The sequence below is a fragment of the Eutrigla gurnardus genome, assembly GCF_963514095.1.
Source record: "Eutrigla gurnardus genome assembly, chromosome: 20".
NCBI lineage: Eukaryota > Metazoa > Chordata > Actinopteri > Perciformes > Triglidae > Eutrigla > Eutrigla gurnardus.
Genome location: NC_139931.1, coordinates 2,572,255 through 2,596,505, shown reverse-complemented (window position 1 = coordinate 2,596,505; position 24,251 = coordinate 2,572,255). Strand labels below are relative to the sequence as shown.

The 24,251-nt window shown below is 49.5% G+C and overlaps 3 protein-coding genes across 3 annotated transcripts in view; all 3 read right to left on the bottom strand.

Moving 5' to 3' along the window:
- Window positions 1-2,100, bottom strand: part of rapgefl1 (Rap guanine nucleotide exchange factor (GEF)-like 1) — a 16,579-nt gene extending 14,479 nt beyond the window's left edge. The window contains 3 exon segments of the mRNA XM_084037875.1: window positions 203-230; window positions 232-490; window positions 1,272-2,100. Coding sequence (XP_083894001.1) covers window positions 203-230; window positions 232-490; window positions 1,272-1,474 — 490 coding nt within the window. The 5' untranslated portion in view covers window positions 1,475-2,100.
- A 2,513-nt stretch (window positions 2,101-4,613) lies between these two features.
- casc3 (casc3 exon junction complex subunit) lies at window positions 4,614-15,380 on the bottom strand. The gene is made up of 12 exons (XM_084037823.1): window positions 15,188-15,380; window positions 12,602-12,626; window positions 12,355-12,410; window positions 11,812-12,150; window positions 11,586-11,734; window positions 11,179-11,355; window positions 10,092-11,002; window positions 9,439-9,612; window positions 8,738-8,836; window positions 8,442-8,608; window positions 8,081-8,292; window positions 4,614-7,516 (listed from the first exon to the last, which is right to left on the bottom strand). The coding sequence occupies exons 1-11, from the start codon at window positions 15,371-15,373 to the stop codon at window positions 8,146-8,148; spliced, it is 2,430 nt and encodes an 809-aa protein (XP_083893949.1). The 5' UTR covers window positions 15,374-15,380; the 3' UTR covers window positions 4,614-7,516; window positions 8,081-8,145.
- Window positions 15,381-15,901: 521 nt separating this feature from the next.
- Window positions 15,902-24,072, bottom strand: mvp (major vault protein). The gene is made up of 17 exons (XM_084037567.1): window positions 23,948-24,072; window positions 22,754-22,916; window positions 22,309-22,504; window positions 22,036-22,159; window positions 21,637-21,768; window positions 21,447-21,541; window positions 20,715-20,951; window positions 20,463-20,588; window positions 19,879-20,100; window positions 19,383-19,618; window positions 19,089-19,286; window positions 18,779-18,923; window positions 18,406-18,617; window positions 17,598-17,714; window positions 17,384-17,510; window positions 17,120-17,308; window positions 15,902-16,980 (listed from the first exon to the last, which is right to left on the bottom strand). The coding sequence occupies exons 2-17, from the start codon at window positions 22,900-22,902 to the stop codon at window positions 16,849-16,851; spliced, it is 2,637 nt and encodes an 878-aa protein (XP_083893693.1). The 5' UTR covers window positions 22,903-22,916; window positions 23,948-24,072; the 3' UTR covers window positions 15,902-16,848.
- Between the last annotated feature and the right edge of the window lie 179 nt (window positions 24,073-24,251).

Here is a 24,251-nt window from a genome sequence, read left to right as displayed (position 1 = left end):
CTGCACCGACACGTTTTTTATCGTTTTTCACTCTTCACTAAACGTCAACACATTCCTGCTTCACAATTTATGATCGCGTCGTCGTGGCGACAAACACGAACGATGATCAGCCAAACCAGCGGCGTCCTTCCTCTGACATCATCAACGCTCACACAGACAGCAGATCAGCTGACTCCTCCTCCTCCTCATGACATCATCTCACCTGTGCAGAGTCCGGAGCGTCGTCCCGCGGGCACCGTCCAGCAGGGCGAGGGTCAGGTTGTCAGGTGTGTCGGGGGGCAGCGGCGTCCCCCCTCCCTCTGTGACCAGACTGGCCTCGGAGCTCTGCTCGTCGCTGGACAGAGACGGACTACGAACGTCTCCTCCTCCTCCTCCCCCGGAGCCAGACCCGGAACCAGACCCGGAACTGGAGCCGTTGGCGCTGCTGGGCACCGAGACCAGACTGGGCCCCGTGGCTGAGGGCCAGGACGGGGGGTCCTCGCTGTCGGGGCTGAGGAGGGATCAAAGGTCACAGGTTAGACTCGGCCCACAGGTCTATGATAGTAGCTCACATTAGTCCAGAGACCAGACCAGACTGTGGAGGAACCAGAGACTGTCTGTGGTCCAAACAACAAGGTCTCTGCCATATTTATGTCTAGATGACCTTATTTGGAGTGTTGATGGAGCAGCTACAACGTTAGCGTAGCCTAGCACCATCAACCAGACTCCATTCAGAAAACCAGCGTTTTAACAGTAGTTATCTTGTGGTCTTGCTGACAGACCTAACAAAGCATGACTCAGCACTTTTTACTGATCCCCATCATGATGGAGTTATTTCAGCATCCTTTTCATCTGGTTATTGATATTAAATCACAGATCAATACTTTATTCTGGTTCCTCCAGCTGTGGTGAACCAGCCCACGTTGGTCTTGCTAGATCCAGTGAATCCAGCTTGGTGAAATCCAACGAGCACCTCTGGATGATGTGGTGGTTTCAGCCGTGATGGAGGAGACCTGGTTGGGGTCTACGTGGAGGGAAGCCCCGCCTCCTGGTCTACAGCTCTCGATCTGCATCTTCAGGTTTTATTAATGTGATATCTCTGCATCTATTTTCTGGTGACTAGTAAACAAGTAAATAAGATTTAAAGTCTCCAGACCAGGACCCGGAGTCGGCTAAATCTTCCTGCACTTTTAACTCTAGATAACTATCAGGGGGCCATTTGGGGCCCATGGCGCTCATCGTGGCCCTGAGGCCCCTGAGCAGGTTAATCCGGCCCTACATTCCAGTCTCACCTGAACACCTCCCGGGTCTGGCCGCTCTCTGGTGACGTCTCCCTGAAGAAGGGGACGACCCGTGACAGGCTGGCCCTGCGGCGGGACGCCCCCGTCCCCCCGCTGGCCTTGTCCGCGACCCCGCCAACAAAGCCCCCGGCCCGGGTCAGAGCCGTGGTCTGCTTCTTCAAGAACTTCTCCAGCGGCTTCATCCCCGCCGGCATGGTGGGACTCTGGGGGGGGGGGGGGGGGGGGGGGGCAGGTGGGTTCGGGTCTACAGGAAGGTGATGCAGAGACGCGGGGTCAGGGGCGGGGCTACATCATCCAGCCCAGCTGGTCTTCTGGCGGGCAGGTGTGAGCAGGTGTGACCGGACCCTCTGCAGAACCGAGCCCCCTTTAACCCATGAGGGGGGGTTGTAGTCCGTCACGAGATCCCGATCCCCTTCAGTCCCAGAGAGCTGCTCCGGACTAAGCCGCTCCTCCTCCCGCCTCTCCTCGCGCTCTACAGCCGCCGCGTGAGCTCCGAGCACCGGGACCGAGCGCGCGACCGTGGGCGGAAGAAAAAAACAAAAAAAAATAACAACAACCCAGAATCTCAATCCCGATCCGAGCCGCTCCGGTCCGGTCCGCCTGAGTCCCGCTGCAGCCCTCCGGTGGTCTCTCCGCGGACACCGTGTGCGTTTCTCCGGCTGGACGGTCGACGGATCCGGATCTCAGTCTCTGCTGCTCCTCACACACACCTGGACGTGAACCCGCCCGGTCCTGGTGCGTTCGAGGCTGTGGGTTTTCTTAGCAGCGGCCGGTGTGCTTTTACTGCAGAGGCTCCGTCAGTCCGCCTCACGGCCCCCCTTCTGGTCCAGCCTCTCTCTCCCGCCCTCTCTCTCCTCCTCGCTGCTAAATTAGTGGAATGAGAAGTGACTCGTAACATTCACACCCCCTCCCCCCTCCCCCTCCTGATCTGCTGCAGTTGCGCGCGCTCCCGACACCACACCGACAGCTCGGCCGCGCGCATGCACGTTTACATCCAGCGCTGTAACGTTGATGGAGATGGGAAAAATCCGCGACGACAAGAAGCGAAACATGAAGCAGCCCGATCAGAAACGATCGATCAGACAACATATCGATCCACCAGGACGAAGGATGATCTGCTTTATACCATGACGGATATGTTTATTGGTATTGATTTTAAAAAGCGGATTCAGGTACATTAATAAACATGTTCAAATACACGGAGTACAAATACTGCACTACTTCGGTAAAAGTACACAAGTATCAGAGTAAAACTAAAAAATGATGTACAAAATGATCTCTTGCACAACATTTATATAAATATTATGTAATATATATGGATTATATGTTTATTAAAACTACTCAGATAATAGTAATTATAATAACCATAACCTCATCACAATAATAACGTAATAACAGCTCACGGACCCAAAATACAAGGTCCTGAGGGTCTACAGGGTCCTGAGGGTCTACGTGGTCCTGAAGGGTCCACAGGGTCCTGAGGGTCTACATGGTCCTGAGGGATCAGGATTCACACCAATAGAGGAGACGTCTTCAATTGAGGGTTCAAGACCAGGTTGAGGGTTCCTGTCAGGCCCGGGTCTCGGTTAGGGATCAGGTAACATCAACATGTAATCATCTGACAGTTGATCCCAAACAGTCACATGATCCTTCATTGATCTGTGGACGATGTAATCTCATCGTTTCTGGTCACAGCTTCATGACCACAGACTGGAACTGGAGACTCCGACCCCCTGACCCCCCAGAGGGGTACTGTTACAGTAAACTGACACACAGCTAGCTCCGTAGTTTGTTTAGGTCGGAAATCTTTACTACGTTGCCGTGTATTTCGTTTTGTGGTTGTTAGTTTCTTTACGAGAGTTCAATGGAGACGACGAGAATAAAACTGTTTTATTGTATTTTATTTTTATGTTTCTTTTTTATGTCTCATTATTGACTGTAAAGTTTAACCTTTAAACTTTTTTTACAAGCTAAATTATTTCTTATTTACATATTTATATAGATTTTGTTATAATTTTTATAGGTTCCTGTATTCCATGTTCCAATCAGACAGACATGAAGACAGAGAGACATAGAGACGTGAAGACAGGCGGAAGACGTGAAGACAGACAGAAGACGTGGAGAGATGAAGACAGACAGAAGACGTGGAGAGATGAAGACAGGCAGAAGACGTGGAGAGATGAAGACAGACAGAAGACGTGGAGAGATGAAGACAGACAGAAGACGTGGAGACATGAAGACAGGCAGAAGACGTGGAGAGATGAGGACAGACAGAAGACGTGGAGAGATGAAGACAGGCAGAAGACGTGGAGAGATGAAGACAGACAGAAGACGTGGAGACATGAAGACAGGCAGAAGACGTGGAGACATGAAGACAGACAGAAGACGTGGAGAGATGAGGACAGACAGAAGACGTGGAGAGATGAAGACAGGCAGAAGACGTGGAGAGATGAAGACAGACAGAAGACGTGGAGACATGAAGACAGGCAGAAGACGTGGAGACATGAAGACAGACAGAAGACATGGAGACGTGAAGACGGACAGAAGACGTGAAGACGGACAGAAGACATGGAGACGTGAAGACAGACAGAAGACATGGAGACGTGAAGACAGACAGAAGACAGACAAGACATGAAGAGACAGAAGACGTGGAGACAGACAGAAGACAGAAACATGAAGAGAGACGGAAGACGTTAAGACATGAAGACAGACAGAAGATGTGGAGACAGACAGAAGACATGGACACATGAAGACAGACAGAAGACAGAAACATGAAGAGAGACGGAAGACGTTAAGACATGAAGACAGACAGAAGACGTGGAGAACTGGAACGCTGACGTAGGAGTGGTGGAGCAGCTGTTACATCATCGACAACAGGCCAATAAGAAGGCAGGACGCTCCATTTCAAACCAAGTTACATCATCGTCTACGCTCGGCTGTCAAAAGGCCTCATCGTGAGCTCATCGCCATGGTTACGGCAGGGCACGCAGCCAATCAGCAGGAGCCCTCTGACCCGCTATTGTCCAAGACAGTAAACAAATAAAGTTTTGTGTGTTTGAACGAGTCTGACTGAGGATTCAGACCCTCGAAGGGTTAAACCCTTTAACAGCTGAGCCTCTGTGTTTAGCAGCTGCTGCTGAATATTCATGAGGCCCTCTGCTCTCCCATTGGCTGTCACAGCGCGTCAGTCACAGTTTACATAACCCCCGTTATGAATATTCATGTTAACGGTCGGAGCAGGTGTCTGAGAATAAACAGGATTAAAAGAAGAAAAAAAAGATTCAAAGAGAAACGCTGTTTAACGGTTGAGAGGAGAAGAAACACAGGAGGAGCTCCGCTGATATCATCATATCTTTATTGATCCTCTGTAGATGCTCTCCACTTACAAACAAACAAGCCGTCACCATGGTAACGCCGAGACAACACAGGGCTGGTCATCTCAGGTCAAGCAGTCAGCAGCGGCGACGTCACTTCCTGCGGCGACAATTCAGTGAAGAAGAAGAAAGTTCTCTCTCAAACGTTTCGGTGGCGTTGGAAGTGAGACGAAGCCGCCGCCGCCGACACTTTCCCCGTTAAAGAGGCGTCTGGATGGATCCGTTTGGATGGTCGCCGCCGCCACGCTCTCAAGAAATTATAATAAAAGAAACATTTGTGGAATACAAAAAGCTCTGGAACAAAAGCCGACGGCGAGTCGGAAAACCATTTAAATGTACGGAGCCGAAGGACGGAGGTCACCATCTGAGAAAAGACTCAATTTACACGCTTTAACTCGTTCATGTCACAAAAAAATAATAAAACAACATTTAACAAAAACAGAAATCTGTCAATTCAAAAGAAATTGTATTCAGTGATTTTGTCCTAAAATTACAAGAAAGAAAATCTCTTATACTTGATAGAATATTCAGAGATGATAAAATTCTAAATTGTGTGAGATTGACGACCTCATCACAACAGATTTATAATCTTACAGAATATTGAATCTTAAATTCCCCAGAACGTTGGTGATCTCACGGCTCCGTAAATTAAACCACATTTTAAAATCAAAGCGCCTGCTTGGAAGCAGAAAACCGGTGGTAAATTATGTATTAAAAAAGGTATTTTATTTTTCCTAATGGAGCTGGAGCTCCACAGGGAAGTCCGTCAACGTTGAAGTTCAGACACTTTCTTCATGTTTCTGCCAGAAAAAAACGTGGTCCGGTTGTTAAAACAGGACTTGTGCTGGCGCTCTGATCAATCAATGTAAAACAGCAGCAACGATCAATCGAGTCGTTAACGGAACAAGTCAGTTCAATTAAATATTTTCACTAAACGACCAAAACAAGTCATTTTAAGAAGTTTGCAGTCGTTGAAACTGCAAAAACAAGACAAATGACTGAAAACCAATAACCAGCAGATTAACAACAATGAAAAATAATTAGTTGCATCTCTAATGACCAAACAGTCCAACAGATGATCAATACGTTTTTTGTTGTTGTTTTTTTTACATTTTTCTGGCAGAAATAGCTTCCGTATTTCCCCGTCGACGTTCATCATAACTCACTGGGTGACTTTGTTCAATCAGAACTATAAACTTTGAACCACAAACGGCTGGAAACGGTGAAGAGTTCAGTTTTTAATGAGCATTCTTTCCGTTGACTTCCATCTGAAAACATGTTTCTGTTATTAGTTTTATGAAGTGGAAACAAATAACTGTCCAGGCAGGAAGTGGTTGTTTCACCGCTGCGTTTACTAACAATAAAAAAACAGAATGACAATGAAACAGGAAAATGAGACCAGAAGAAAACTGAAGCCACACAGCGTCGTCTCTAAATTAAATCCACCGCTAACGTTCGAGGTCCCTGCCGATGCGCCGTTGAATCCTCCGGCACTAGAATACGTCTACGGCTCTACTTTATCTCTCCAGCTGCTTTATACACATTTCATTTCTATTTACAACAAACCGCTCAGACGTCTGTGCAACTGTCCTTTCACTTCCTGCTCAATAAACGTCCAGACGAGCTGACGAACCGAGGGGAAGAGAGAGAGACATAGAGAGAGATAGAGATAGATAGAGAGAGGGGGGGGGCTCTTTCCATTTGCGATCAAACTCCCCCCCCCCCCCCCGTGTTGACAAAGCTTTGCAGGATAATCTGTCAGAGACCTTTAGAAGAACTAAAAGTCTACTTTTCTAAATGTAACATTACTGAAGTCTGGTGTACTTTAACCAGCGCTAACCGTTACGAGAAGGCCTTTAGTCCTATTTAAAGATTGGGTTGTGGTTCTCTTCAGCCTCTTGTGGCCGATGTGAGAACTACAACAACAAACGTTGGTAACACTTCAGACACCTCCAGGCTTCCGTAACGACACCGATTTCACACGTAAGCCCAATTTATAAGCCGCGGCTGCCACGACTGTTGTGTCGTAACTACTGGTTACGTGGTAACACCGGTAACCATGGCAACGCAGTCTCCCCAGCTGGGGGCGACAATCAACCTGAATTCTGTGCAAATTACTACAGAGGCAGATTTTCGCCAATGTGAATAAAAACATGATCACATAAAATAAAGGAAGGTCCTCTCAGTGGAGGTCGACGTGAACCTTTTCACTGTCGTGACGTTTAGTCGTTACAGTAACAAACGCAGACGTCGCAGCATGAACACACACCGAGAACACACACCGAGAACACACACCGAGAACCAACCGGCTCATCCAGATGTGACGGCGACATTTGGAGGTTTACAGGAAGCACCGGGTCAGCCGCCGCGCCATGACGAGGGCCGCATTCAAACTATTTACACGTCATTCTCTCCACTGTTTCAGTCAGTCGGCTTCTTGTTTCATCGTGAACACAAATCAACGGGTTTCCTACGACAACGAAGTGAACTCAAAACTACAGAAACCGTTTGTTGGCGGTGAAAACACCGTCGGCACGTCCAAGAGTCCGACTCCGAGACGTGTAAATGCTCCTCAAGGGTTTGAACTCACCAGTCCGACAGGTGTGTTTGTGTTCAATGTTCCCAGGTGCAGCTCTGTTGTTGCTCAAAGACACGTTGGTGGCATCGAACCTGTGAACAGTCCGACTGACGCGTCGCTGCTACGACGCAGAAAACACAACAAAACAAACAAAAAAAGGGGGGTTTGGGGGGAAGAAGTCCTTTTTCACCAGTGATGCTGCCGGGCACCTGTCTGTCCACCTGTCTGTCATCCCTCCCTGGACAACGTGGGTGGTTGTGATCACTGACCCCCCCGTCCCACTCCTACAAACACAAACAAACATTCATCTATAGAAGCAGAAAGAACACGACAGACACAGGGTTCACATTCAAGCACTTTCCAAGCATTTCCAGGTGCATTTTAATGCTTTTCCAGCACCTTCCAGCTGTGGTAAACTCCATCTTTGTATCAATCCAATGGTCAGTATTCAGTCTACTTATTATGTCACTTGTTCATCACATTAAATGAGATGTTATTGTCCTCTAAACAACCAACATGATGTTTGGAGACAGCTTTTTACAGAAGGACCACAAATGAAAGGAAAACTAATTCCACTAACAGATCCACAGAAATATAATCACCAACTATTTTCATCATCTGTTCATCATCAAAAGTCATTTTTCATAAAGAAATGTCAGAAAATGCTGTTTTCAGTCCCTCAAATATGGAGATCTTCTTTTCTCTGTTCTATCATAGATGTCATCACATGACCATTCCAGCACCTGTACCAACCCTGGTTCATGTTTCAGCTTTAGTTTATTTCAGCTGACAGGAAGGGGACCGGACCGGACTGGACCAGACCAGACCAGACCCCGGTCAGTGCTCACCTGTAGTTCTGGGATCACAGTGAGGCTGAGACTGGGTGGCGGGGGAGGGGCGAGGGTGGGCGTGGTCACTCTGAGGCGAAGTGCAGCTCTGGAGGGGGGGGCTTGACGGTGACGGGCTGGGAGGTGCGGCGTGGCGGCGAGGGCTTGGGCTGCGCCTGCTGCTGCATGGTGTCGTAGTAGGTCACGCCTCCGTAGGTCACCTGGGCCTGACCCTGAAACACAGACACACAAGTCAGAAACGGGACCTCCGTGGGGATCAGGACTCCCGTGGGGATCAGGACTCCCGTGGGGATCAGGACTGCCGTGAGGATCAGGACCTGCGTGGGGATCAAACAATTAAGTGTTAACAAAGCGCGTCTACCTGGGGAGTCGGGTACATGGCGGGGTAAGGGAAGGTCATGACCCCCGGCGGAGGGTAGAAAGGAGGTGGCAGCAGCTGCTGTGGTTGCCCCGGTGACAGAGAAACAGGTGGGCCTCCGTAGAGGGTGGGGTTAGCGATCGGGCCACCTGATTGGTGGGGATGGAGACCTGAGGAGGAGACGAGAGAAAAGATAAGAATCCACAACTTCACCCCGAGAAACGAGAGAGGGAGAGGGAGGGGGAGAGAGAGAGGGAGAGAGAGAGAGAGAGAGAGGGAGAGAGAGAGAGACAACTGACCGGGGTGAGGCATGTGCATCTCGGGCTGGACCAGCATGCCTTGCGGCGGGATGGGGGCGGGGCCATCGCCGTGGGCATAGATTGGTCCCTGGTACGGCACTGAGAGACAGAGGAAGCTTAAGTTCACGAACATTCAGAGGAAAATAATTAACTTTTTCTTGTTTTCCTCTCAATATATATTATATAATATTATTATATATATATATATATATTATATAATAATAATATTACTACAGTTAGATGATTTGTTTAATTCTTCCGTAAATGTTTGAAATCAGATTAATACCTTAATCCCGAATAAATCCACAGTTTGCAAGAAAATTGGAGTCTCTCATAATAAATAATGATCTTGAGCTCTACGGCCCCCTGCTGGTGAGGAGGATGAAGTACGACAGCGACTGTAGAGTGACTTTGATGCTTTTCTAAAACGGGGAACTTTATTTTCAGGACCAGATTGTTCGACTGTTGATGTATTAAATTACCTCATATTATCAGACTACTGCTACATGAAGTACTTAACCTGGGGGGAGGGGCGGAGCGTTACGGCGCAAACAAAGATCTATCTATACATAACAGGTTGCAGCATATTTTGACTCGCCATCCCGCCATTGCGGCGGAACTGTCTGTCTAAAAGGGGCTAGTTTTCAAAGTGAGACTATGTAGGACCCTGGGGTGCACCGTGGTCTCTGTCATGGTCTTACTGGGCTCGTAGAAGTGTCCCTCCATCACCCCCATGTGCATCGGCGGCGCTGGCTCTGGTACGGCCCTCTGCCGCTGGGACGAGTAGCGCTTGGCTCGATTGGAGGCGACGCCCATCTCCTCCATGTTGGAGAACTGAGGCGGGCTGCTGGGGAGGTGCATGGTGCTGGGGTGGCCTGTGGACCAGACGGGACCAGTTACAGGACCAGCAGTATTTGTACTATGTTTCCAGTGAAGTACCAGCACAGGGTTCCTACACCTTCTTCAAAGTCAAATTCAAGCACTTTTCAAGCATTTCCAGGACCACAAATGAAAGGAAAACTAATTCCACTAACAGATCCACAGAAATATAATCACCAACTATTTTCATCATCTGTTCATCATCAAAAGTCATGTTTCATAAAGAAATGTCAGAAAATGCTGTTTCTCTGTTCTATCATAGATGTCATCACATACAACACACATTTCAAGACCTTTTCAAACCTTGAAAACACCACACTAAAATTCAAGGGGTTTCAAGGATTTACCAACCCTGACCAGCAGTATTTGTACTGTGTGGTGTCAGTTGTGTTTAAAGAAGACTCTCAGGGCGGTGTATTGATCGGGATCGTGTTGGTGATGTATTGATCGGGTGACGATCATTAGAGTGACTCACCTCTAATCTCAGACCGGAAGAAGGATGTGGGACTCGGGCTCCAGTTCTGTCCTGCCAGACTGAGTCGGGCCACGTCCTGGTCCAGCTCCGCCAGCCCTCCTCCTCCTCCCTGACTCGGCCCGTCAACTTGCTCCGCCCAGCTCTTCCCCCCCACAGTGCTGGGGGAGGAGGCGGAGCCTGTGGCAGGGGAGGGGGCAGAGCCTGCGGCGGCGGACTCCTCCACGGACGGCTGTTTACTGCCGAGGTCCGCGGGCCGAGAGCGAGTCCTGCGAGCCAGAGAGTACGATTTACGTTCCACCGGCCGCTCTGTGGGAGGAGAGGCTTCCCGAATGGTCGCAGCGGCCGACGACTGTAGGGAGGAGTCAGAGGTGGAGGCAGTTAATCCCGATGCAGATCTGTCGGCGCCGCCTCGCTGTTCCTGCTGCCTCGGTGATGCAGAATGGTACACAGCGGGTTGTGGCACCGCTGCCGTCGTTACAGCACTATGGTCCTGGTCCCTGACGCCTCCGTGGCTGACTGCAATGTCCTCGATGACCACCGAGGGCCCCCGCCCCCCACCACGCCCCCCCCTACTGACACCCCGGTCCCCTGAGGGGTCGGACTGGACTTTGGGGCCCTGTCGGTCTCTGGGGTGGATCTGGGATGCGTTGGATTCGTTATTCCTGTACTGGGACTGGGGGGGGAAGTGCATGTGGGCTGGTCTGCTGCGGGGGGGCGGTGGTCTGGAGGGGTTGCTGCCACGCTGAGCCGAGGACAGAGGGCCGGAGGAGGGGGGTGTAGAGGAGGGGTGGCTGGATGGTGTTGGAGCGCCTCCTCGGTGCAGACCTCCACCTCCTCCACTATTCTGCCATGACCGGACCGGTCTCTCCCCGTCTCGCCACCGTTTGTCTCTGCTGGGAGACAGACTCTGTCTGCAGGGACACAGACATTCACATCAAATCAACGTGGCTTCAAGGAGACAAAACTTTTACCTCCTCTGGGTTAAATGGTGGAAAATATCAGGTGAATGCTACCAGATCTGATAGTGGTTCTATCCTGGATCAGCTGATCCAGTTCTATGAGATTAGTGATAAGATGGAGATCTCACCTCGGCCTGCGCTGCTGCCGGTACGGTCGGTTCCCGGAGCCGCCGCCATTTCTGATGTCATAGCCGTAGATGGCAATGAGCTCCTCGCGGCTCTTCGGCGCCTGCTCCTCCTCTCTGAATTTGTCGTGCTCCCAGCGACCTTCGTCCTTCCACAACTTCCTGTTTCGACCTTTAGGTCTGAGGGGTCGAAGAGAGAAAGAGATTGGTGATATTTTCACGTGTTTTTTTCTGTGAGGTCGTCCCTGAGAAGACTGCTGCTCAGCCTGAGACTATTATCACACGACTAATTATTAAGACAATGACTTCATGTATTTATTGTTATGCACCAAAAAATGTCTTCATCAGACCTCTCCTACTCCTGGGCGTGGCCTCATTAAATAATAATAATATAGTAGTAGTATTCAGACCTCTCCTCCTCCTGGGTGTGGCCTCTGACATCGTGCTCAAAGAACAGACCCTTCCTGGGGATGTAAGCCGGGTTCTTCCGGTCTTCATCGTCGTCCAGCTTTTGACCAGGTTTCCCTCCGACCTTCGTCTCTGGGTCGTCTGTAGACTCCTGGGTGGGAGAGTGTCAGTTACTACAGACCTTTGTAAACGATTGTAGTGTTTCATATATTAAGTATGAGGTCTCACCTGCCCGTCGCCACTCTGTCTCTCTCCAGCCAGGTCTTCTTTCTCCTCAGCCTTGCTCTCCTCTTTACTGCGTCCTCCTCCTCCCTCCTCCTCTGCCTCCTTCTCCTCCTCCACCACCTCCACTTCTTCTTCCTCCTCCTCCTCCACCACCCTTTCCTCCTCCTCCGCCACCCTTTCCTCCTCCTCCTCCGCCGCCGCCTCCTCCCCCACCACCACCACCTCCTCCTCCTCCTCTACCTTTGTGGGGGGGCTGTCAGCTGCAAGAGGTTTGGGCTCGCTGGCTGCAGCTGGAGCCTCTTCATCGCTGTACTGCTCCGGCTCTTCTTCCTCCTCCGCTCCCTGGGGGAGCATGTGGGTTAACAGTGATGTGGTCTTATGGGGTCTCTCTTTAATTCTGCTTTAAGCCGTTTGCATTGAAATATCAAACAGTCCGATACAAAGATATCAATAATGATATCACGTTTCCTGTTTCCCTGCTACACATCTTACTGGAGGCCCTGCTGGGCACGAATGGAACCAGTTCCATCCGGCGGTGGGTCTTACCTCTGAATGGGAGCCGTTCTCCTCTGGGTCTGCGCTGTCGTAGTCGGAGAGGACGGCTGCACCGAATACACAGAAACACGCATCACTTCACAGATTTCACTGAGTCAGCAAATAATCAGAAACGTGTTTACTAGCTGATACCAGCCCTGCTGAGTTTATATAAAACAATATGATTTATCCATCATAAACACGTGTGTGCTGTTGCTTGTTACGTCTCTGCGTTGATGTGAACTAATCAATGTCTTACCGTCTCCCACGCCATCTTCACTCTCCTGCAACGACAGACACAGAAAAAAGAATCAGCACTGACACGAAGCACGACGAGCTCACACAACAACAACAACAACAGAGATGCAGTCACACGGGGAGCTGCTGACCACGTTTCCTCCTGCACTTTTGCATTTGAAAGTGTTACACTCGAATGTGTCTGAATGCAAAAAAAAAAAATGTTTTAGCTTAAAAGCAAAATAAATAAATATTTTTTGTATATATGAATAGCAATTTTTTTTTATCCTTGCGTACAAAATGTGTACCAAAACAGAACCTAAACCGAAGAACCATGGTACGTATTGAACCGTGGGCTAACTGTATTGTTGCATCCCTAGTTTATAACACCTCCTTTCTTTTAATCCTCCGTTCCAGACGATAGTAATCTAACCCTCCAAACATCCCAACTCCCGCTGCCTCTCCACACCTGAACTACAAACCCTGAAATGTTGGGTTTGTAGTTCTGAGTGTTTGTCCAGCATCTAATGTAAAGTGTCTGAGTATCCAAAAAAAGTGCTTTACGAGTCCAATTAATTATTATTACTTTGTCATGATGGTCATCCATCACAGGGTTGTGATGCAGAAGCTTCCATCCAGGGAAAACAAATGATTACATCTTTAAATAAACGCCTGCATGGGAACCTTTAGGTCTCCTTTTCTTCCTGCATCTCTGAACGGCGACGTCGTTATGCGTTAAATCAGAAATACATCTTATTGTAGAGTGCGATACCGGTGACTGACGTTAAGTTACTGTGATGGGATTCTTGTCATTTACAAACTGTAACATGTGTACGGTGTTTTGTGTTTATTCTGTTTTTGTGGTGCCATGCCAACGGCTCCCCACAGTTTCCCTAAGGGGCCAGTGAAGTACAGTAGCTCTCCTCCCCTCTCTACCCTAAACAACAAGGCTGTCTGTAACTTCAGGGTTCAGATCACCTGAACACCCAAAAACAACTGAAGATATCGAGTGATAGAATAAAAGAAACGAGAAAGAGAAAAGTACTGAGAACGCAGCATTTAAACTGGCCGACTACGTTCAGATGAACTGTGTTCTTACAGGCACTTGTTCATCACATTAAATGAGATGTTATTGTCCTCTAAACAACCAACATGATGTTTGGAGACAGCTTTTTACAGAAGGACCACAAATGAAAGGAAAACTAATTCCACTAACAGATCCACAGAAATATAATCACCAACTATTTTCATCATCTGTTCATCATCAAAAGGCATTTTTCATGCAGAAATGTCAGAAAATGCTGTTTTCAGTCCCTCAAATATGGAGATCTTCTTTTCTCTGTTTTCTATCATATATGTCATCACATACAACACACATTTCAAGCACTGTATTCTAAATCCAAGTACTTTTCAAACCTTGAAAACACAGCACCCGTACCAACCCTAAATATGACATGGAGTCCTGTTTATTTAACATTTGCATGCAAGGTACACCGGCATCAGAGGAAGTGTAAACCTGTAAACCAAACAAACAAACAGAGGAAGCGCCACCGGTCATGTATTGGTATGTACAAGTACATTAACCAAAGTACAAATCTGAGGTACTTGTACTCTGCTTCATCTCAGGAGGTACGTTTTTAACTGCCCTACATGCAGCTCACAGCTTTACTTCATCACAAGTTAACTACATTGTTTGTATTCATAATGATGTGAATGTGACACTTTGGGGTCATTGTGACGCATTTTCACTTACTAATTTGCCGATAAAACAATCATTTAATGGAGTTAACAATCACATTGAGTGATATGATTAGTTAAATACCCTTTCACATCAATACACTAGCAAATAACTTCATACCAGTTGAGTTACAGTGTCAACGCGGTACTTGTAACGGTGTAGTACAAGTATCAGTAACGGCTCTAAATACTTCCGTTGCTCATAATACTAAGTTGATGTTGCTGCTGGACGTGGCAGGCAGCGGTTAGCATTAGCACGGGCCTAGCTAGGAGCGAACTACAAACATCCTCCGGGCCGCAGCAACACTGTCTGTGTGGCTAGCTAGGCTAGCAGGCTAACTGGACCTTCTTGTGTTCGGTTACAGAGGCGGAGGGAAGGAGCGGGAAGCGGAGGGAAGGAGCGCGAGCCGGAGCCGGTGTTGTGGCGAGTTCCGTCGCCGTGTAAACGCGTTCCAACTGGCGCCTTTTCGTCTCCCGTTTCAACACCGAGGGAACGAGATGACAACGACGTTAACAACGCCGGACAGTTTAAACCCGGCTAATTGAACACAGTAGTTAAAGCAGCTTATATACATATTTATTTAAACACTTTAAAACTATGCGGGGTTAAAAAGAACCGACGGTCAAACCGCTAACGTGCGGTTTCCCTTCCAGCTCAAGCCGCCTACTGAAGGGACGTCCAGCCGTTGTGTGTCCAGAGCGAACCCAGGGTACCTGTCTTTGTTTTCACGCGGATAACAATATAATAAACAGCCTAAAGGCAGCACTCGGCCCCGGGGGAAAAAGTTTTGCGAGCGGTTAACGGCGCAGCTCCCGGCCGGGAGATGGAAGCAGTCAGCCCCGCCGGAGCTACCGCGAGTTAGCTACTCACACACTCGGACTCCGCGTCCTTCTTCGGCTCGGCCCGGGTCGCCGGGACCTCGGGCGGTTCGGGATCCTTCACGCGGCTCTTGGTCGTCGAGGATCCCGACTTGCCGCTGTCCGAACCCGAGCCGGACTCGTCGTCGTCCTCGCTGTCCTGGGACGCGCGCCTCCTCCTTCGCCGCCGGTCCGCCATCTTAGGTCTCGAATGGTTGGGAACCGGAAATGACGCGATTGGATTGTGGGTAGGCGAGTTTTTCTTCTTCTTTCTAGTTTTTTGGCAGTTGGCAAACATTGTTTTGGTGCATTAACGCCACCAACTGGTATGGAATGTGAATCAAATAATCTTATATTAATTCATAAATAAATACATTAAAAAAAACGAATCATAATAATAACATATCTTTCCGAACAAATTAGTTACCCTGAGAAAATGCAGTATAATTTGTTAGCACTTATTTGAAATATTTTGTAAAATATCTATTAAATCAAATTGTACTTTTTCTTTCTGTATGTGTATGTATGTAGGTATATATCACTTTTTTTTCCCTTTTTTAAAAAATAAAAAAACGTATTTTTTTCTGCTACATTAAAGCCACGAGAGGTCATTAATTTTTCACCTTTGATGTATTCACCTGCATATGAAATACATCATTGTATAACTTTAAGTACATGTTCCCAGTTTGATGTTGATGAACAGAGACAAAGACAAAAAAGAAGAAGCTGTGGGCAGCAGCAGCATTTTAATGGCTTCACACATACACACAGTTATTTGTGTAGAAACAACACTTTGTAAGGCAGAGAAACACATTTTATTGCATCACCGCTGCACAGGAAGTTCAACATACGGACAATGTAAACATCAGCGTTGACCGCTTACTTCTACTTCTAGAGGACATAGTGCAAAGCAGGAGTAGGAATCTTTGGCTGTCAGTTTATATACGACTCAACAAACCGCAGAGTTGTCTGTAGGCACGTTTCTTCAGTTTTATTTAATGCGTCTTCACGCCGGTCGTCTGTCCAAAAGTAAAAACTCAAGATTCTCATTTCCTCCTGAACGAGGCAGAGGAGGACGGTGAAGTGATGAATGTCAGATACAGAGTCGGCAACACAACAACAGAGATCTGAGAGGAGATTTAACTAAACCAGAGAGTTGCTTTAAAAGTTCTCCATTCAATAATCTGAGCAGATTACTGCCTCCACATGGTGGGTAGATGCTATTGGTGCTAACAGAGCTAACAGTGTTTCCCTGAGGAGGAACTGAAGGCCCTTAAATCTTCATTGTTTCTGCTGGCCACCAGGGGGCGTCTCCTCTCTGGTTGTATAGAAGTCTATGAGAAAATGGTCCTACTTCTCTCTTGATGTATTATCTCAGTAAACATTGTAAACATGAGTTTATGGTCTCAATCTCTAGTTTCAAGTCTTCTTCAATCCAGCATGATGTTCATTTAGTACATTATGGTCCATTTAGAGTCCACCAGACCAGAAAGCAGGGGATGCTTTAGGGGGCGGGGCTACCAGAAGGCGTTTTCTCTAGTGACAACCAGATAGTGACGCCCCAAATACACACATGAATATCAGATGAGAATATAAGAAACACTTCAGTGCCAGAGAGTCAGAAAGATGAGAATCTGCTGAGCGTTACTTTTGGACACAGTCTCCTTCCTTGTCTCACTGTCCCTGTCCCTGTCCCGGCCCCGCCAGCGCCCCCAGCAGGCCGTTGGCGGTGGTGAAGAGGTTGATGGGGGAGGAGCCGTCTGTGATGAGGGTGGACTTCAGTCCCAGAGCCTGCAGCATCTTCACCTGGAGGACGACAGAGACATCAGACAGACAGGTCAGAGGAGCAGCTCAGGAGGGTGAGGAGGAGGTACAAATACTGGAGTTGTAGTACTAGTACTACTACTACTACTACTACTACTACTACTACTACTAGGAGTACTACCTGCAGCTCCGGCCCAGCCCTGGCGATCTCCTTCAGTGTCTCGCTGCCCAGACTCTCTACCAGCTGACTGAAGCGCTGACTCTCGATCTGGGCCAGGTTCTTCTGCTTCTCCACCTCCAGACCGTCCATCTGCTTCCTGTAGCTCAGCTCCTGCTCACGGGCCTTCGCCAGCCGCTGGAGCTCCGCCTCCTACAAACACACACACACACTCTCTCTAAGTACTACTTCCAAGCGCTGAAAGGTAAAACAGGAAATGGGACGCACCGCCTCAATCCTCTGAGCCTCAGCCTTCAGTTTGGCCTCGTTGACCGCCGCCTCCCCCTGAATGCGGGCTGCCTCCGCCCGAGACTGGGCCTCAGCCTTGGCGGCTCCTGTACTCTCCACGGCAGCACTGGATCACAGAGCACAGGGTTCGTATGAAGTAAGAGAACGATGGAAGTCGGACCCAGTGGACCCCAAGTGGACCCAGTCCGGTTACCTGAGGGCCTCCAGCTCCAGCAGCTCCTTCCTGGCCCGCTCCGCCTGTGCCTGGTCGGTGATCCTCTGCCTCTCTAGCTTTCCCCGGGCCTCCTGCTCGAGACGCTCTGCCTCGTGCCTGAACAAACGGACAACAGTGATGTCATTTCCTGTTTGCGGTGACCAACCAACGCAGTTTTCATGGTTTCACTCAGTTACCCCCTTCAGCTTAAAAGGAGTCATTTTGAGAAAAGATGCTTCCGAACTGGCTCTGGTTTAGAGTTAGCTCCTAGCTCTTCTGAGGTTATAGTTAGCTTCTGGCTCCCCTGAGGTTACAGTAAGCTTCTAGCTCCCCTGAGGTTAGAGTTTGCTTGTGGCTCCCCTGAGGTTAGAGTTAGCTCCTAGCTCCCCTGAGGTTAGAGTTAGCTCCTAGCTCCCCTGAGGTTACAGTTAGCTCCTAGCTCCCCTGAGGTTACAGTTAGCTCCTAGCTCCCCTGAGGTTAGAGTTTGCTTGTGGCTCCCCTGAGGTTAGAGTTAGCTCCTGGCTCCCCTGAGGTTACAGTTAGCTCCTAGCTCCCCTGAGGTTAGAGTTAGCTCCTGGCTCCCCTGAGGTTACAGTTAGCTCCTGGCTCCCCTGAGGTTACAGTTAGCTTCTGGCTCTGTTAAACCAGGAGGCCTGTAGCAAAAAAGGACCTGGGAGTCCTAAAGAAGAAGCAGAAATTGCTCCTTTCTGTTTCCATATTGATGTTTGAGTTCTGTTCTAATGTTCCAGCTGCCTCCAAACGTTAAAAAGGTGAACGGTTATGGTGCGTGGGTGGGTGTGTTCGGACCGAGCCGCCGCCTCCTGGGAGTTGGTGGTGATCTCGATGGCCAGCTGGACGCTCTTCTGCAGGGCGTCCCGGGTCCTCTGGTCGACCGGCTCCACAGACTGGATGTCCACGCTGCTGATCATCAGGTTGTTCTGGTTGAAGCGAAGGCTGGGACGGACCGCCAGCTTGTCATCGAACCCAAACACGGCAGAGCAGATGATCCGGTTCGAGTTCTATGAACACGAAACATCTTCTGTTTTTATTGAAATAATAGGCACTTTTACTTGTAGTATATTACAAGGTACTTTTTACAGTGTGTGGTACTTTTACTTGAGTAAACGGTCTGAATACTTCCTCCATCACCCATTCAAACCGAGGACGGGGAAATACAAACCTTGTGGAAATCGTCGAACTGCACGGAGGCGACGGCTCCTCTGACTCGGGAGGCGACGGCCTTGCAGGAGTCGCCGACGAAGTCAGGAACTGAGAACAAGGCTGCTGCATCAGCGGCGTCCCCCGGAGACTTGACGTCAAAGTGCCTGATGGGAAATGAACAGGAGAGGAAGAGAGATCCCATTCAGTCAAACCCTCCGCCAACATCCGTCACCGCTGCTACGCTGACGACACTCAGCTCTACATCCCCACCAAGACGGACACCACTCCACCCTCACCGATCTATTATTATTAATATGGGTCTGGACTACCAGTTGTAGGAGAGCTGCAGCTGCAGGCGGGCGTGGTCCGCCGTCTCGATGGTGATGATGTCAGTGAAGAAGTCCGGCCCCAGCAGGAGGCAGATGGCCTTGATGACGTTGGCCCTCTTCGGTTTATCTCCGGACAGCGACAGCACAGTGAACTGCTCGTCAGGTCCCAACATCACCATCTCTGGTCCGAACACCACCCTGTAGACCAGAGACCACAACACCATGTCAGCTCCTCATGTTACACCCCCCCCACATCCCTGGATCTCACCACAAGAACAGGAGATCTGGTCTCACCTGGCCTTCTTCTCTCTGTAGTCGTAGACCTGGACGGCAGCGTTGTGGGGGACCCTGTAACACACCACCCTGGTCTTGTCCCTAGGCTGGTCGGGTCCGGTTCTGGATCGGTCTGAGCGGTCGGCCAGCGGGTCCAGAGGGGAAGCCAGCAGGGCCTCCACGTTGGGAGGAAGCACCTTCTGCCACAGCTCCTCATCGTGAGTCAGCATGTAGGTTTGACCGATCACGGCGCGCACCTGAGGGACGCCAAGACACGCAGAGGGTGAGCTGGACGCCAGGATCTTGTTAGCCCGGGATCTAGTTAGCTTGGGATCCAGTTAGCTTGGGATCTAGTTAGCTTGGGATCTAGTTAGCTCGGCTCTTCAAGAGCGGCAGGGGTGAATATAGTGAGTAATAAAAGTGAATTAACTTCTTTAAAGTGAGTAACTGAGTTTGATGATGATGTCAACGAGGCTCACACACAAAAACACACAAGAAGAACAACGTCTCTACGTACCTTTCCCGTCTTGATGTCTCGGACGTAGATGCCCTCGTTCTCGTCCAAAGGGATGGCCTGCCGTCTCAGCGTCACCTCCACGGCTGCGGGGGGGACGTACTCGACGGGACCCCGAAGCATCCAGCGGTCTCCGGGGCGACGGAGGACGCCGCTCCTCCGCGAGCGCTTCGCCCGCTCCTGCATCGGCTCCTCGTCCTCCCCCTCGTCCTCCTCCTCCTCGCACTGGAGAAGAAGAAGAATCCTCATCATCATCATCTCGGTATCTGCGTATCTCGTGAGCTAGTTAATCCTTCACACAACCAGCCTCTTCCCTCATAAATACCTGCGGTATAGCTCTTGCAGCGGACCGCACCTTTGGAACAAGTCATAAAAGACATGTCTGGCTGATCTTTCATCAGTGGTACAAGTTTGTTTTCCTTATTGTATGGTTACACAAGTCAAACCAGCTGCACCCTGCCAGCTCCACCCTCCATTCCTCCTCCCTCCATTCCTCCACCAACTAAGTCAATATTAGACGTGTGAACAGCCGACGAAGGAGACTCATTCTCTGCTCATGTTCATATTCTGTTGAATGGCGTCCTCACCTCCTCAGTGTCATTGAACGCCTCCACGGCTCTCAGCACCAGACCCTCCTCCTCAGACAGCACGTACACATCCTGGATGCCCAGTTCAAGGCGCTCGCCCGGCTGCAGGAAAAACGAGCGCTCGCCCTGACGGAATGAAAAGGTACTCAAATATTACTGCAGAACCAAAGGAAAGATCTTAGTGGGTTCATGTTTTATAATAATACAGGAACTAAATATTCTGCGAGTTGAAGGAAGAAAAAAGGTTGTCACCTTCACCACCCTTTTCTGGCCCAGCTGAGGTTTCCCGTTGGCTCCCACCGGGTCCAGGATCACGCAGTACTGCCTGCTGTTCAGCGTGGTCACGTCCACCACCCCCACTACCTCCTCCGCCACAGACGGGATGTGGGCCTCCCGGTCTGCCATGGTGACCAGCCACTCCTCCCCTGTACGCCGGTCCCGCCCGGCGGCGTCTTTGAAGGGCCGCAGGGCGCGGACATGAAGCGCTTTCTGGGGAGACAAAACCGTAGCTCAGTCCAGAGACCAGACCAGACTATTTGGAGAAACCAGAGGCCGTCTGTGGTCCCCCAGAGGTCTACGATAGTAGCTCACATGAGTCCAGAGCCCAGACCAGATCATGTAGAGGACCAGAGACTGTCTGTGGTCCCCCAGAGGTCTACGATAGTAGCTCACATGAGTCCGGAGACCAGACCAGACTATGTGGAGAAACCAGAGACTATCAGTGGTCCCCCAGAGGTCTACGATAGTAGCTCACATGAGTCCAGAGAACAGACCAGATCATGTAGAGGACCAGAGACCAGAGTCTATTGTCCAAACAACAAGGTCTCTGCCGTATTTATGTCTCGATGACCTTATATGGAGTGTTGATGGAGCAGCTACAATGTTAGCTTAGCCTAGCACCCATCAACCAGACTCCATTCAGAAAACCAGCGTTTTAAAAGTAGTCATCTTGTGGTCTTGCAGACAGACCTGACTTTGACTCACCTTGTCCGTCAAGATGAAGGCGTTGACGATGTCGAGGACTTCTTCGTGGGCTCCTGGTAGATACGCTCCCACCTTACTGACCAGCCACTCCTCCCCTGCAACACAACAACATCTGGGTTTACATCTGGGTCTTCAGAAGTCTTCTTCCTGTCCAGGTGAACCCTGCTGGATGCTGGATGATGTGGTTTACCTGTGACCCTGCGGACCCCCCCTCGGTCCACGCCTTCCTTGCGAGCTCTCAGTCTGATGGCCTGGTTCTCACTGATCACCGTGGCCTTGATGACCTCCAACATGGCCACCTCCTTCCTGGGGATGTAGGTCCCTGAGAGAGGAAGACACGCCATGAGACGGGAAGACACGCCATGAGACGGGAAGACACGCCATGAGACGGGAAGACAGGCCATGAGACGGGAAGACAGGCCATGAGATGGGAAGACAGGCCATGAGACAGGAAGACAGGCCATGAGACAGGAAGACACGCCATGAGACGGGAAGACAGGCCATGAGACAGGAAGACAGGCCATAAGACGGGAAGACAGGCCATGAGACGGGAAGACAGGCCATGAGACAGGAAGACAGGAAGACCCACCTGGTCCTTCGAACAGCCACTCGTCCCCGGCGACCCGCTTGTCCCCTCCGTCCTCCTGGAAGTCCAGCAGCGCCTGAAGACGAAGCGCTGTGTCGGGAAACACGATCTGCAGCGGCGTCACATCCTGTTACGATAAAATCAATTATATAGTCACTATATATCTCTCTATATACACACACACACACACACACACACAATATGTGTGTATTCATGCTCAAATGTATATTTGTACTTCAGACATCGATGTGAGGTCTGAAGTGGTTTCTGTCAGACCTGCTGGACCTCCTCCCCGGGGTACAGGGGGAACGGATCCTGGGTCAGACGGATCTCCAGGTCGGCATGGCGAAGTTTGGCCTGACCCGATTGGTCGAAGAGGACCTGCTTGTCATCGTCGCGGGCAACCGGGTTGATGACCATGCAGTAGTGACGCGGCGGCACCATGATCATCCGGACCGGTGGGAACAGGACCCTGCAGGATCAATACTCCGATTACTGACAGATCCAACTGTTTAACATTGTGATGCATTTAAAAGTCACAGAGAGAAAATCAATCAATCAGGATTCAATGATGAGATCAATACTCAGTCACATGGTCCGTTTACTTTGATGTCAGCAGTTTGTGTGATCGCTAAACACTCGGATTTAATCAGAGAGACTAGAACTAACACGAGTCAGAGATGTGAGCTGAGTGAGAGGACCAGAGTCCCCGGGTCCAGACCTCTCGTTGTCCTGGCGGATGTAGGTCCGCGGTCCGATCTCCACGCGGGCGATGTTGGTATTCTGGTCCAACACGTGGATGTAGTGGTGCGGGGGGATGCGGATGATGGAGGCCTCCATCGGACCCCCGTGTCCTCCCTTGTTGGACATGATGAGACTAGATCCTGCAGAGACCAGAGACCAGTATTAGTATTATTAGTGTGTCACGAGGACCGGCACAGACCTGGTTAGGCCTGCTTTAAGAGTGTACTATGTGGAGTACTTGTGTACTTGTACCACACCTCGCTCTTTATCTGCAGTTCAAAGTTTGAACACGGCGAACAAAAGAACACACACACACACACACACACACACACACACACACACACACACACACACACACACGATTAAACCATCACTTTATATTCTATTAGTTAAAAATAATAACCAGAATATCAACAATAATAACCAGAATTACAATAACAACAATAATCATATAAACACAGTAGTAGCAATGACAAACAACCATAGTAATAACAATTATTATAATATTGCTTATAAAGCGATTTGTTATTATAATAATTACTTATTAATTAGGAAACATCACTTGGACCAGCTGAGATTCACACACCAGGATTCTTGTTAAACTGGTATTGTGCGCGTGTGTGCGTGTGGGGGGGGGGGGGGGGTGTCACGTGACAAAAACTTGAGCCACAATGGAAACAGGGGGCGGCAGATCATTTACATGCAGACATCAACACGCCCCCCCCCCCCCCCCCCCACTCCGACTCCCATTAAAAACCCGACATATTTAACGTGAACTTCCTCGTGCGGTGGCGGTGACGTCACGTAGAACAGCGATGAAGACGTTTTGGGATCGAGGAGGAAGCTGCGCTGAGATCGTCTCCTCGAACAAACACGAACGCGTTTCAGATTCAGTTTGAAATCTAATCTGAACTTGGCTCCACGGCGCTGTCCGATGTACGTCATGCTGCTGGAACCCGGAAGACAACCAGAACCCAAAGTTGGGATTCTGGGAAATAAAGCAGTGCAGGGTGTGTCGGTCGCGCGCCGATTTAAAGTTCGTTTTTCGAAACATCCAGAAAACATCTTAAAGTTTGTTCCGTCGACGGGAATCCGTTCCGGAGAGTAAAGGCGCTTTAAATGTGGTGATTTCTGGGCGGAGTTCTGCGAACAGGTCCCCCGATTCCCTTACCTGGTCCCCGTGGAGTGTCTGCAGAAGCTGCGGGTTCTGGTTCAAGTTTAGCAGCAGTTTCTGTAGGAACCAGGACAACCACGCACACAGCTGACAACGAATTTGGTGGGCGTGGCTGTCAGCGGTCACGTGATTTACCGACTGCTGCAGAGGTGCGTCACAGTCAGGTGGTGACGTATCGATCTATAGAACACGAAGCTCCAGGCGGTCATATAGGAAGCGTCGGCCATTATTATTATTATACAATAGTAATACAAACAATAATATTAATAAAAGTCATAATAGACATATTAGTAATAATAAT